This window comes from Strongylocentrotus purpuratus, unplaced genomic scaffold (genome assembly GCF_000002235.5).
Source record: "Strongylocentrotus purpuratus isolate Spur 01 unplaced genomic scaffold, Spur_5.0 spur5_scaffold_19, whole genome shotgun sequence".
Taxonomy (NCBI): Eukaryota; Metazoa; Echinodermata; class Echinoidea; order Camarodonta; family Strongylocentrotidae; genus Strongylocentrotus; species Strongylocentrotus purpuratus.
In genome coordinates, this window is record NW_022145604.1 from 26,466,939 (window position 1) to 26,482,274 (window position 15,336).

General features: G+C 35.9%; 1 protein-coding gene across 7 annotated transcripts in view; it reads left to right on the forward strand.

The window, feature by feature from the left end:
* The first annotated feature begins 5,356 nt into the window (after positions 1–5,356).
* Positions 5,357–15,336, forward strand: part of LOC582174 (A-kinase anchor protein 9) — a 108,562-nt gene continuing 98,582 nt past the window's right edge. For 6 of the 7 annotated variants that reach the window (XM_030990731.1, XM_030990729.1, XM_030990732.1 and 3 more), the window contains exons 1-4: positions 5,357–5,528; positions 6,651–6,872; positions 9,454–9,489; positions 13,847–14,125. In XM_030990731.1, the coding sequence (XP_030846591.1) occupies positions 5,481–5,528; positions 6,651–6,872; positions 9,454–9,489; positions 13,847–14,125 (585 nt within the window). In that variant the 5' untranslated portion in view covers positions 5,357–5,480. The remainder of the gene's footprint in view (positions 5,529–6,650; positions 6,873–9,453; positions 9,490–13,846; positions 14,126–15,336) is intronic. The other variant, XM_030990736.1, reaches the window with a different exon arrangement.

Below are 15,336 nucleotides of genomic sequence, written 5' to 3' on the forward strand. Positions count from 1 at the left end.
TTGAAGGTTTGTAGGTCTAAACACTAATTCAACTAACACACTCTTACCCAGGGTATCATTAAGCAGAAATTTGTTTGAACTGAAATGTCATATTTGTAAGTGTATTAAGTACGAAGCAACTCCTTTATCCATGTGCTGCAGCCTCTTAGATTAACATTCCTCTTCTTCTTTTTTCCATTAAACTCCCATTGCAACTCTCCACCTTCCCATATCCAAACACTATGTCCTTTTATGCAGCAAGCTCTCATCTTTATGGAAAATAAAGCTATAATCATGTTTTTCATCAGAATGTTAGGTCTGGTATGTACTGTATGCATGAAGTGAATGTCGATTTGGTTACATGGCAAAGAGTTCCATTTACGGTTTCAAAGTAACAATTGTGTAATGTTTTCCCAAAGTAGTCCTCAACTTGTATACTTCATCTGTGTGGAGCCTAAAAGGCGCTAATATTGCATTAGCGTGCTTGGGTTTAACGCCCCTTTTGCTCCAAACAGACGATGTCGTGTCTTCTGATTTTGAGAAGTAATCAATGATTTGAATTTAACTAATGAAGTGCCTGATTTTGATATGTTTGTTTACTTGTTTATGGGAGTATGTCATAGTTTTCCCCATGATGATTTTTTTACAGGTTTTTTAAACAATTAACTGCCATGCAGCATTTTTTGCCATAGAGCTATCATTGGAACCCTTGTAAAAACCATTGTAAAAAACATTTATAGATATGCGTAGAAATGATCTGGTTTGTTAGATTTGATTAATATTTTTAAAAAAAATAAGGTTCCTTACGTGCTCTTTGTTTTATTAAAGTCGTTGCTCATTGTATTTACCATGAGTGTAACTATGGATAGCTTTCTTTGTTTGCTTCCCGAATGAATTTAATGAAGCTCTCATTCTGTTTCTTTTCAATTTGCTCTTCAGAATGAACATATATTTTCATTTTGCTCAAACATTTGTTCGTAGTAATACAAGTAGAAGTTTTATTGAGGTTATCTTTCCATTCTGGATCAGGAAAAAATATCATGACCTTCTTTGATTTTTGTCTTTTTACAAATTAGTCATTTACAATACTATGCTTTGTTATATTTTTTATTTAGATAGTTATTTTACGTTGCATATGTATTCTTTATTAACAAAGTTTTACTTGGATTACAAATCTTTTCAATTGATTAGATTTTTTTCTGAAAATGGATGGAGAAGTAGAAAGCCTTATATAAAAACTGCTGTCTGGTAATCTGTAGAGAAAGATGAAAAATACAGAGGTGCTGCCTCTAGCAGAAACCACACTGGACTGTGGATCGTAGGGTTCCGGGTTCCAGTCCTGCCGTGTCGCTAATGTCCTTTCGCACGACATTATTATATACATTTGCCACATTCTACCCAGGTGATGTAAATGGGTACCTGGCAGGATTTAATTCCTTGAAATGCGAGAGCGCCATAACGGCAGCCGTGCTAAAGCCAGGGTAATAATTGTGGAGCGCCAGGAGTGTCAAGTCTGACAGACATGAACGCTATACAAGAACCCACTATAATTATTATTGTTATATTTAGGAAGTTTCTTATGGAATACATGCATACATTTGCTCCACATTATGTAGACTCATTGTGTGAAAATATACATCTTTGATAGCAGCAGAGACGGACTGATCATGAATAAACCATGTTTATCCGTGCATGAAAATTCTCTCTACGTCCGAAAGGAAATTAAACAGTATATACGAGCAACGTGATTCAGACACTTGAAAAGAAAATCAAAAGATTATTGTATAATATATTTAACAGTAGCACTCCTTCACAATTTGGCTTTGTATACGCAATATATGTGAGAGAAAGCAATTGTGTGTGTGTGTATTCCGTTGTTTTGCATTGGTTATAAACCATTGTTGTTATTATCTGACATTTTTAGTCGTTTTGAATGTATATTGTGCTCGTTATATATGTAAATTGTGTTTTACAAGAAAATGTGATATTTTGATTGAGTATGTAGCATTTGTTCTCAATGTTAAATGTAGCCTATAAAAATGTATCTTTGCTCTTGTGTGTATTTCATTTCTTGTAATATGTAAAATGATGAATGCTGTTGAATGATTTATATGTTAAAAAGTACTTGATTGTCATATTCAACAGATAGAACTAATTAATGTAATTATTTAGCTACCAAAGTGTCCACTTTAAAAGACTGTTTTTCATGAGAAGTTGCTTCTTTTTAGGAAAAAAATATTTCCATTGCTTTGATTAAGCTAGTTTCAGAGAGAATATTTAGAGAACACTTTGTTTAATGATTATTTATGTATCACCCATTGTATATTGCCATCTGGTTATGTTTGTTCCCCCACATTTTGCAACAAACTGCATGTTTAATTTCTTTTATGTGGGTTGGCCAGAAAAGGACCTTTGCTAGTACTTGCAGCTTTTATAGATTTACCTTAGGAATTATGGATACCGGTAGGTGTAAAATCATGTGGTGATAATGAACACAAGCTTAGGAATACTCCTTTTAGACGGGGTCATACGAAAGATAATTGTGTGTAGATATTACTCCATAATTTCTACACGTATTCCTTTCCATCCATGTTTTCATCCTCCTTTTCCCCCTCTTTTTCCTTTCTCAATTATCTCCCCCTTTTTCCAGCTCATCTTTCTACTCTTTGCTCTCCTCATTTCAGCTACCATTTTGAGAGGATTTTTTTTCTTCTTCTCCACTTATGTACTTGCTAAGTGTTTGAAATTCAGCAATCTTTATGGATGAAAGTGATATTGCCATTAATTTATCAAAATTAAAAAAAATAGTTATCAAACCTTATATGTTTATTATTATACTGACCGATAAGGAGGTCAATTTGTAAAATGATCTTTGTTTTTTAATGATGGCTGTAATTTGTACATTTTCAGTGCACTCTTTGTTTTTCACAATAATTTTTATATAATTTACGAAGATCATTTAATACTTGGAGAAAGTTCTGTTAAATCATTTTTTCATATGTACATTTATATTGTCTTTGAAAGCAAAAAGGGTGTATGGTTAAATTATAGAATGATTGCTTATTATGCTAAGCTAAAGTGTCACAAAGATGTTTTAGTAAGTAAGGTGGAATAAATTTTGTATGAAAGAAAATATTGAGATTTCTTTTTTTCTTTTCTTGCGCTTTTGTTAGAGACTACATGATTCTTCTGATCTGAATGTAAGTAATTGGTCTTCAGGTATTGGAACTGGCAGAATCGAGGACTGAAAAGAATCAGGACTAAGGAATTTTGTTTGAAACCCCTATATAGTGTGATTACATTAATATTGTGCCTTCAGAGAGAGAGAGAGAGAGAGACGGAGAGAGAGAGAGAGAGAGAGAGATGATTTTGAGTTTGATTTTAAGAAAGAATTTGATGAGCAAAGAGGGACGGGGAAAGAAGGGTAGGATTAGACAGAAGGGAAAGAAAATGAGAGAATGTGGAAAGGCAAGAAAGAGGATATGAGGAAACAGAGCGCACGAAACGTCGTGATCTTTTAGATTCCTTATTGACCACATTGCGAGACAAACGAATATCACTAGCGATATTATTTTCGAGAGGAGAGTATGCTGGCGAAAGTGAGTATAATAGAGACATTACAGTAATTGTCAGAGAGAGGGAGAAAATGGGAGAGGAAGAGATAGAATGAGATATATGATGAGAGTTTATGTAACGAGAGAAGGGAAGCGAGAGAGAGAAAAAGACCGAAAGAGGGAGAGGGAGAGGAAGAGATAGAATGAGATATAATGATGAGAGTTTATGTATCGAGAGAGGGGAAGAGAGAGAGAGAAAGAGACCGAAAGAGAGAGAGAGGGGGGGGGGAGAGGAAGAGATAAAATGAGATATAATGATGAGAGTTTATGTAACGAGAGAGGGGAAGAGAGAGAAAGAGACCGAAAGAGAAAGAGGGTGAGGGGGTGAGGGAAAGAGAGAGCAGGAGAGGAAGCGATAAGTGAAATATCTGATGAGAGTTTATGTAATGAGAGAGGGTAAAAGAGAGAGAGAGAGAGAGAGAGGGGAAGAAAGGGAGAGGGGGCGGGTAGGGGGAGGGAAATTTGGAATATACTTGGGAGTTGGGAGAGAATATGACAGACATGATTATAGAGACAGAATTCAGGAAGAGAGGTGATGACTTGCCATTTTGACTAGCAGATTATAATCTGTATGATCACTGACGATTTAAGTAAATTAACATGAATCACCTCCCCCCCCCCCTCCCCCTCCCCCTATCAAAATCTTTTTATTTTTATTTATATATTTTATATTTTATTTATTGATTTATTAATTAATTAATTTTTTTTTTCTTGGGAGGGGGGAAGGGGGAGGACGATGTTGGTATAACTGAAAGTTTTAAACTTTAGAATGTCGCAACAATTCTGACACTAGGTTGTGAAATATACCAGAGAGGAGGCCCCTGGATATGCCGACAAAACTGGTGAAAGTTTGATAACTTGTGAACAATTTTCTGAACTTGCTCGCTTCACTCGCTACATTCTCAGATTCTTATTTGAATATCGGTCTAAATTTGAGCGATGTTTTATTTCTCGATGTGTAGTTGCAAAGAAATAATAGAACCGTGGCACCATTTCAAAAAAAAAAAATGTTGTTGAGTTGTTCCGACAAACTTATTTGATAACAAGAAATTATATTTTTTAATTTAAATTTAAAAAAAATATATATATATATTTTGTCTAATCCCATATAAACACCCCGATATGCCCGCAATGTTAATTTGCAATCTCATTTTGAGAAATATGTTTCTCTAATTAAAAATAAGTGTCATAGAGCAAAAACAGATAAATAAGCATGAAATCCTTTCCTACACAGTTGAACTTTGAGCAAGAGGCATCAGCCACCTGGAAAAACTGTGACATGTATATGTTCATATAGTCAGATACCATTACATTATTGATAAGTATGTTAAGCACTAGGGAATTTCTTTTGAAGGATTATTATCGTTTTAATATTATCACCGTCATGATACATTTAGCATGTAGGTTTCGTTAATCATAGAAAATACACGACATGAACTTGATTTCTGTTCGAAACGCTCGGTTATATTATTACCAGTTCTCCCTTCCATTTTGAAAAGCTGGCTATATGAAACTGTCATCCATCCATCTTGGAACCAATGTTAGGGATGTCACATAAATGGATTTAAACTAATAAACAATTTTGAGAGATTTATGTTGCCCATCATTCTCTTCCCTCTCACTACATCCCTCCAGGGAGGTCTCACCTCCCTGATCCCACCGCCCCATGAATTTTAATCTATTTTTACTTTTCTTACATTGCTGCCATCTAGCGTTTCGTGTAGGATAACTTGTGGGATCGGAGCGCAAAGTTCATATTGATATCGTTTCGCGTTAAACGTTATCGTCGGCCATGTTACAACTTCCACGTAGAAGTGCCAGCAAAGCAGACCGGACCTGAGGAAATGTTATGACAATTACTACACTTTGTGATGATGTTGGTGTAAAATGGATGAAGACGATAGAAAGAAGAAATTACTAGCTGGCAGGGAGAGGGTATGTATTCACTATTTAAGTTTCAATTATTATTTAAAGTAGCTTTGAAGTGAGTCGCATCAAACATTGTTTCACCGGGTTGTGTGAATGTTGTTGCGGGAAGCGTCGGCGGGTGACTCACCGGTCACTCGTCTCGGATTGAGCTGGACTTTCAAGTTCCAGCAGCGGACTTTGACTTTTTCAGAATTCTGATGCCTTTTAAGTCGTCTTTTTATAATTTTGACTTCAGAAGAAATTCCACATTACAGTAGATGTGTAGGAAACTCATGGAAATCGATATTTTTACAAAATTATAAACAATCAATTACAAAAAATGACATTTCAATTTTATTGACGAACGAAAACTGAAAAGTGAAGTGATGATGACTGAATAGATCTCGATCTAAATGACTGATGACCAGTGGCAGTAGCTGGACGCAGGTCCGAGAATGAGGATCGTCCACATAAACGTAAACGCGGACAAATTAAATCCTAAAAAACAAGGAAACAGATCAGACAATCAATCTGAACCTTGTCAGGGGCAAATTTGAAGAAATTTATTTTGGGTGCAGTACAATCAAAGAAAGTCTTAGAAGATTTATGAAATATTTGTTACTTGTATCGTATTTGTAAACTTAATTAAGATCAAATTGCTCATTTTGTACTGTTTTAAATCAACTGTCCGGATACACAATCTGTCTGGACACGCAACAGAATAACAAAATAATTGACTTGATATTTTTGCTAGCTGTCATTAGCCTAGATCTATATCGTTGTGGTTAATTTGACTGGATCACATGTGAGAATTGAAAATAATTCTGAAAAGGGGATTAACTTGTTAGTCCTCAATAATTTCAATTGAATTTTGTCTTACACTGTTACACAACTAGAACTTTCTTAAAATTTGGTGAAACCCCCTCCTTGTAAATGTGAGAGAGGATTTGTCAATTCACTGCTTTTATGCGCTACAATCCTTTGGTTGATTCTTAACTTAATGGCTCCATTTTCTTTGTAGGCGCACATACTACATGTTGAAATGTTCTTAAGAAAGCTGACAAATGTGCAGTGTTCTGTCCATTCAACTCTGACATTCTTTAGTAATCATTTATTAAAGCAATATCCCTTCCACCTCTTTCTTGGCAGCTGGCAAAGTTTCAAAAACAGAAGACCTCTCCCGACAAGAAAGTGAAGAAGAAAAAGAAAAAGAAGGCTTCGACAGAGCAAGTAGACGATGGTCTTGGTGTGGCTAACGGAGATAGTGACATCAGCACTCCAGGGCCCTTAAGTGACGATTCTTCTTACGATCAAGATCATCAAGTTGACTCCAGCTTTGCTAGTGATTTTTCATCACCCTTGCATTCTGAGGTATGTTACAAACTACAGCTTCAATCTCAATAAGAGGGACTACATAGTGCTGCCTCATAGTTGAATTGCAGTGTGGAAACAGTTTAGCATGAATATCTTACTTAATTTTGTAATGTACAGTTGTACCCACTAACAGGTTAAACAATGAGAGAATTGCATGGTAGTCAGAACTTGAATAAATCAGAACTCAACCAACATGTCAATTTTTCTTTTGATGAATTAGAAAATTAAATGACTTTTTATTTTCTATTTTTTATTTTTTTTAATAATAGTTTTTCATATAAAGTAAAAGAGAATTATATGCATGTACCGGTAGATATACTCATATAGACACTGTAGAAACATCTGTTGGGGGGGGGGGGGGGGGGTTATGGGATGGTGGAGGCATATTGTACGAAGAAAGCAAAGTTAGTGTGATAGGTTTTTGAACTCATTGGCTAAACTGAAGAGGGAATAAATTACACATAGAAAAAGCCATAGAAACATTTGAAGTTGGGGTGAGGAGAGAGAGATGTTTAAGTTGTATCATAAAATGAAAAATTAATCTATTCTGATAATTGTTTTTCCCGAGCCTGCCTTCCTAGATCTCTTGCCTCCTCTTCCAATTAAAATGCATAAATATCGTTTATAGTTTATACAGAACAGGGAATTCATTGTCAAAGTTGTACATGTGGCATAGATTAGGAATTGGTTCCTTTTGACAGACGTACATGTACATTGTACATGTAGGTTTTAGAATTAGAGAGAGAGAGAGAGAGAGAGAGAGAGAGAGAGAGAGAGAGAGAGAGAGAGAGAGAGGTACAGTACATGTAGCATACAATTTGAACACCTTGTGTATATTTTAATGCTAAATTCTGAATGGAACGCCCCTGAATATTGATCTGTGACAGTCTGACGTGTGTGCAGCAAATTTGCTCAAGGCCGTGATTGAATACACACAGATTCATTCGTGCCTGGCTGGCTAGAGGGTTACAGGTTGGATGGAATGTACAGAAATGCAACAGTATTTATTAACTTGTATCAAGAGAAAATCTAATACAGAGTTTGTACCTGTATACATGTACCTGGGGGGTGTTTCACAAAGATTCTCAGTCGAACTTAACTCTAAGTTGGACTTAAATATTATGGAGAGCCATTTGAAGCCTTATAATGAAAAATATTCAAAAGCAAAAATTCAAATATTTTAGACTTTTCATCAATTCCACATCAAGAACATGAAATCTCCCATGATAATAGAAAATATGAATGATTTGAATCAACATTTTATGCCTTTTAAAATAACTTCTACAAAATATTTTCAAGGATGCTAATGGCTTTCCATAATTTTTAAGTCCAGCTTAGAGATAAGTTCAACTTACCGGTAGGATCTTTGTGAAACACCCCCCAGGAATAACATGTACAGTATAACTGTAAGTAAAAATATAAATTAGCATTACACCTGTATGCAACCCTGTAAGTTGGGGCTTTGATTAGATCGGAAGATTGGAGCGACACCCTCGCACCTTTGATCGGTATTGGCAAAAATTATCAACAAACAAAATCAGCAATTTTTTTTTTAAAAGCCGAAAAATTTACAAGTTTTGGGATATCAAATGCTAAAAAAACATGCTTACAGTAGCTGAGATTATTTTGTCATTAAGAGTTGTTGTCGACCATGTTTGTTGATATCCTTTTCATGACTTTGAAATTGATAATATTAGTCTAAGAATAGAGGCAAAACATGCGGGCCGCCATCCTGAGTTTTAATGACAATGGACAAAAAATGTGTGCCTACATGTACATGTACATTATAATAGATTATAAGATGGCGGCTCGCATGTTTCGCCTCTATTCTGTGAGAAAAATCGATTATTTTTTTTATTGCAGTGTAAACGCAGCTAATCTTAGTCATTTCAGTGTCCATCTTGATATTGCTAGTTCATGCAAGATTAGGTGCCCCTTGCAACGTTAATCTGATGTAAATCTGAAGATTTGTGTTCGGGTGGACATGATTATGAGCGCTCATGTGAACATGTTGCATCAAGTGAAGCACAGAACTTAATGTGCATACTTTGAGGCCTTGTACAGGACATACATTTGTACAATGTACAGTGTATAGGGCTATGTATAGGGCTATAGGGTGATCATGCATGTTCATGTAGATATCTCTGGAATGAAAGGATTTGTGAAGACCTAGCAACTGTCATCACCATGTAGTTCAAGAGAGATTGTAGTATCAAGTTTGAGCCATTAACCCTCCCAAATAGTCCTTGGGCATCAAAGGATGTATAGATATTGCCCTCACCCAAAACTAAAATAATTTCAACCCTCCTTAATCAGATTATGTGAATCGACTCATTTTTTAAGTATCCACATTCTAACTCATGCTCAGTCTCATAAAGAAGTTTAAGAACATCATAGAGATTTGATTTTCATTATGAAATTGATCTTTGCAATGTGCTCACCTTGGTACATACATGTACAAGTAAATGTTTTTATGCTGAACAGTTACCGAAACATACATTTTAATTTTATTTGCATTTATTTTGCTCGCATGAATTCACTCATTATTTTTGCATGATCCCTCATTTATTTTCATCAGGCTGACCAGTCCTTTGATGGAGAGTCTGTTGATGAGGTAAGCTTGTGGAATATTATGTTTATTTTTGCTGCCTTAGATAGTTTTGTGTTCAATCTGTCAGTTTTCCAAGAAATGTAATTGACACTTCCTAGCTATGGTTACTCATGTTTGTACTGGTTCTCTAAAGCAATATGTGGACGCTTTCATTGCATTGTACATGTATGATTGGTGTCCAAAATCATGGCTCCACACCAATTTATTTCACAAGGGGCTCTGAATAAAAATTTGTATACCGGTATTCTCTTTGCACATGTCCTCTGTTAAAACTTCACAAATTGTTAGGTTTTTGGGATGAATTTAGGGAAGATTGTGTACTTACTATTGGTCCCCCTGTTAGTACCAAGTCCTGGTTCGAAGCAAGGTCTGGAACACTTCTTAAATTTGAGAGTGATCTTGTGCTTCTCTGTCTCAGTATTTAATTTTATTTTTGGAACATTTAAATACTAACACACACTTGCTTTAATTTATCTTGTTGACAGAGTTGTTCTTTAATGACTCTATTATCGACAATCTTGTGGGGGGTAATGACATAATAATTTGTGACCCTGCATCAATTCACTGATCTTATGTGCGATGAATGATTATAAATCACGCAGCTTTTTGACCCCAGATTGTACATTTATATGCCATCAGAGTCAGAGATGATAATGTTGTCTGCAGTTAATAATGTGTTTGCTTCAAACCCATGGAGAGACCAAATTTTCCAATAGAGGAGTAAATCCTCCATTTGATCCGAGTTGATGTTTTCAAGACCACATTGGCTTTCCAGTTCAGGCTTTTAATCTTTTGGCTGTTTTCATGAACAATTGTCATGTGGTGTTGAAATATGCATACAGGGTGTACATGTACATTTGGTTTGGCAAAGATAAAAAAAAGAAAAAATCTGAACAAATCAAACATCTAAGTCCTCCACTTTGCGATTAATTGTGACTTTCATGGAAACCTTAATTTGATTGGCTGTTGAGTGATGTTGCCATGGTAGTTAATATTGATGGCAAAGATACCATCATTATAGTAGGTGTTATGCAAGGGGATCCTTGTACAGTACGTACATGTAATTGTAGCTGTGCGTTTTGTTGTTGTTGCTGTTGTATTTTTACATGGATGTTTGGTAATTGTAAATTTTTAATAGTAGGCTAACTAAATAATTTGAAACTTCTAATAAGGACAGTTCAATTAAAATTGAATGAAATCTGCTCTATGTAGGTAGTGTTATTTGAATTAAAACTCATCTTTGGACTATTCCATTCTGATTGCAGGTTATTTTTCATTTGTCACAGTTACATTGGTATCATTTTAAAACACACACACACAAAATAACAATAAAGTAAAGGACACAAGCTTATGCTTCACAAGTACCACTGCGAAAACTAGTACAATATATGTGTGTGCCTTATAGCTGAAGCACGACTAACATTTATAAGGAAATGGAAGTGGTGCATTGTTTTAGTGATTATAAGTAGCGTCCCCACGCTAGCTTGGTCTCGCTCAGGAAACTCTGACATCCTGACACCAAAGCATCTTTCTTCCTGTCAAAACCGGGCTAGCTGCTACCTTGCTTCCTCTTCTTGTTAAAGTCCAACTGCACTACTTATAGCTACATGTACATGTACAGTACTCGCGCCCTCTACATGAATATAGCAAACAATGCCTAATCGGTGACCATTGGTCCCCCGTGATCCCCTTTTAATTGAGGGCTGATTTGATGAGATAACCACCTGTCAGTGACCTTGCAGGGAGGTCTAATCCCTCCTGGCCAAATTGGTGCAGAGGGGCTTTAAGACTCTTTTCACAAATGATGAGAATACATTGAATGCACCTTGAGTGGGCTATAAGTATAACTACACTTTTTTAAACTCTTTAACTTGTCAAATGTACAGTGTACAATGTATGTGTGGCCCTCATGAACTTGTGTGACGTCCTGATAACAAAACATTCTTCTTCCTGTCAAAACCCGGCTAGCTGCTATCTTGCTCCTTCCCTGTGTAAAGAACGTGTTTTCATGTAGTTTAGTTTATGTGAATTCTGTGTGTCTTTAGTAGGGTTAGTGGTTTGTTTACTCGTAACTTGCCAAATAGCTGAATGTAAATGTACATGTGGCACTCACTGACTCAGGAAGTTTTGACGTCCTGATAACAAATCATGCTTCCTGTCAAACTAGCGCTGCTACGTTGATTCCTCCTTTTTTAACCTCACAATTTGTTAATGTACCTCATGTGAATTATGATAATTGCAACTTTGTTTGACTTAGTTTGAGCTCTACATGTAGCTTGTGTGGGCCTTGTGGGGCTTGCCAAATAGTAACCTACAATGTGGCTGTGTACACTCAGGAACTTCTGACACCTTGATAACAAAGTTGACCTTCCTCAGAAGTTCCTCAGAAACTAAAATGTTACTTTTTGTAAATGTAACTTTTTTTAAATGTACTGTTTGTAGTAAGTACATGTACAAGTGTAAATTTCCAGGGAAATATATGAAAGTTAAATGTGCATGAAGACTCTCGCTCCTATGGTATTAATTTCTGTTAGTTTAACAAAAATGATCATGCAAATGGAAATGAATGAAATCAAAGCAAAGCAGTTCATGTGACTTCTTACATTCATGTACACTGTATGTCTGCCTAATTTGTGTGGTTAACTTCATACTCTCTCTAAACAACATGTTTTTTTTCCACAATCATACAATTACCGGTAGTAAAATCCCACAATAAGCTTCCTATTTCATAAGATTTCGATCTTCCTTAGCATACAAGTTCATAGGAGAATATAGTTTTTGGTCACATTGCTTGTAAAGGAATGTTCTGATGATTTTTGAGTGCTCTTCCAGATGGTGAAAAATCGGTTGGTACACCATGATGAAATGCTCTTGGGTGAAGATGAATATGAACATATGTTAACACATCCACATGTGTTCATCATCATTCATTATATTGTCCTATCTATTCAGGCATTCATTTCCTGTTGAATTAAAAGCTGTACATTTTCAGAGAAGATTGCATGGATATATGAGTGATGTGTACATCTTTGAACTTTTCGGCATATTTAGGTGTAGTTGTGAATATTTCATTCAGACGCCAGTCAGTAAGACTGACACTGCATTTACCTGTACATACTGTACAGTGTACATAAAGGGCCATAGAGCATACAGGTATCGTGAAATACTGAATACAAATATATTTGGAAGTTGTTAAATTGTTGACATTTAGATGTGTCAGTTTATTGAGATTGTGAAGTTCATGTCTAAAATTGCATTAATCCAACTTAATCGCGCAAAAATGGAATAATTATGTACATGTACATACTGTACAGTACAGTATGTACTATCAATTTCATTCTGAACAATACTAGACTCAGAATGATTTGATAGAAATGCTCTAATAATTCAAAGTTCTCCCATCAATTTGTTTTTTTGGTGAAATCATTTTCTTTTAATTTTTGTTTCACACCACCAATCAACTGGTAGACCATAGCAAGTTCTGCTTGATTGTGTTGATCTGCATTACAATAGACAGTGTGCATACAATCCAGTGGATGAATGGATATGAAATTCCATCTTTTCACCGACAAAGCTTTGTGGACTGGAAACCAAAAGATAAAAATAAATGTACACATAATTCACCAATCAGAGTAACAAACTGCAAAGTGCAGAGGCCTTGTGAGCTTTAATAAATACCTGATTTTAATTTGATGTGTAGATTATAACTACCATCCATCCTATTCCAATGTGGTGTCTAAGGTCGTATTTATTAGAGTACAAGCACATAAATGATTATGCATATAAACATACAGTGTACATGTGCTTGTAGCCTTGTAGAGGTTAGGGAATTGATGAACCTAAATATCTGTCATGACCTGTAGATCAAGAGAGATTGAGGTACCGTATAAAGTTTTAACAGTTAACTCTCCCAAACAAATCTTGTTTAGAATCCAAGTTTTAACAGAGCAATACGAGCATCATGGGAAACATGAGTGATGCCATATTAGTAGACTGAATTTGTCAAGATTTGTTTGTGTGAAGTGACTGGTGATTGCCTTCATTATCTGGCATGTTAGCTGGAATTATTCGGATAGCAAATTTAACGCTACATGTACCTGGCTTCATGATGCTGAAAAGTGATTACAAGGACTTCTGACTTTGTGTTGAGTTACTATCGTTCCCAGCTAAACAAAATACAATAGAGCTGAGAGTTCTTTAGTCAAGGAAAAGAACTTGAAGTTCAGGAAATATAGGAGAACTTTTGCCTTGAGGAAATAATGACTTGAAATTGTCGTATTGAATTAGGCTGCAGTGGAGAATGAATTGAATGTACGGTAATCATTTACATAACATCCTTTTTTTTAATACTCTTCTGCAGGACTCTGACAGTCGCTATGACGTTGCATCCCCCGTCCACAATGCTTCCTCGGACCGAATCCTGGAGCTGGAGGAGACCCTGGAGGGCAAGGAGCTGGCTCTCAGGATGATGCAGCAGGAGCTGGATGATGCTACCAAGGCCATGGAGGAGGCTCAGGACCACGCCCTGTCTGTGCAGGCCGACGCCCAGGCTGCAGCAGGTGCCACGCCACCCCCGAACAACATAGATGCTCACCAACAGGCAGGCGATAACCATCATTGGCAGAGTGCTTCCATCCAGGTAGATTCCTCAAAGATGTATCAAATAATGAACCTCCGTACAAGAAGAAATTCTTTTATTATATTTTACGCCAGCTATTCCCCACTCCTAATGACAGATGGTCAACCTGTTCGAAACGTTGAGCCCCTCCTACTCTTCTCCAACCGGCGCTACATTTCTCTTTAGAATGAGCTTAAAGAAAGATTACCGACAGTCCTTTTCAGAACTCCCCAATCCTCCACCCTCTCTCACATGGTCCAACCGTAAGCCTACTGTATATCTACATCACAGTGCAAGCCGATAATTATAAGCAGCATCCATACATGTATGTTATTCATCTTAAAATTAGAGTTTCATTATTTATTGTGTTTTTGCATAATTTCAAACACCGAGCAAAACTCAATATTTTCTCTATTCCATGTGGTCATATAACAAAAATGGACACAATATGTGCAGAAAATTTTGCCCTTTCTTTCCACGTTTCTGGTATATATTTTTTAACCCTCTGAATCAAGAGGTATTGAGCCAAAGTAAACAATGCTTTTTATTTTTTTTTATTCTTACAATTTATTTATGTGTACAGTGTATTTTTATACTTATCAAGATAAAAATTTACATAAATTTGTTCATACTTTCTGTAAAAATATTTGTAATGCCTTTGTTTATCCTTCTGTTGAAAATCAAATATATATGATTTGAATTGAATTGTGAATGCTTGACCTGAAAGGAACACTGTGTTGTCCATGTACTTAACTCAAACCATACACATACACAGTCCTTAGCACATGCATTGATAGTACACATGTATGTTACATGCCTAAAGGTCACTGGGTCACATGATAAACGCAAAACCCAAACAGGAAGACGTTGTCTAGTCATAGAAGTACTCTCTGCTTCAGCTAGGGAGGCGCACATGTCAAACTTATCATCTTTGCAACATTTCTTGAAGTATGTAGACATACAGAAGTAAAATACGGTCAAACCTGCTTTAGCCACCAACTGTAAAGAAAGATCACCCTATCTATGAAGGCGGCATTTATTGTTTTCCTTGAATATGGTTTCTCATCAAAACATGTTCATAAAGACTACTTTTCAGCTTCCCTTGAGTGGTCTTTATACACAGGTTTCACTGTAGCTGCTGATACAATTATTGCAATGTTATAACAATGGGCAGTACAAAGCTTTGTTAGTTTTTAACTCATTAGAATTGCATGATACAATAATGAAGATAA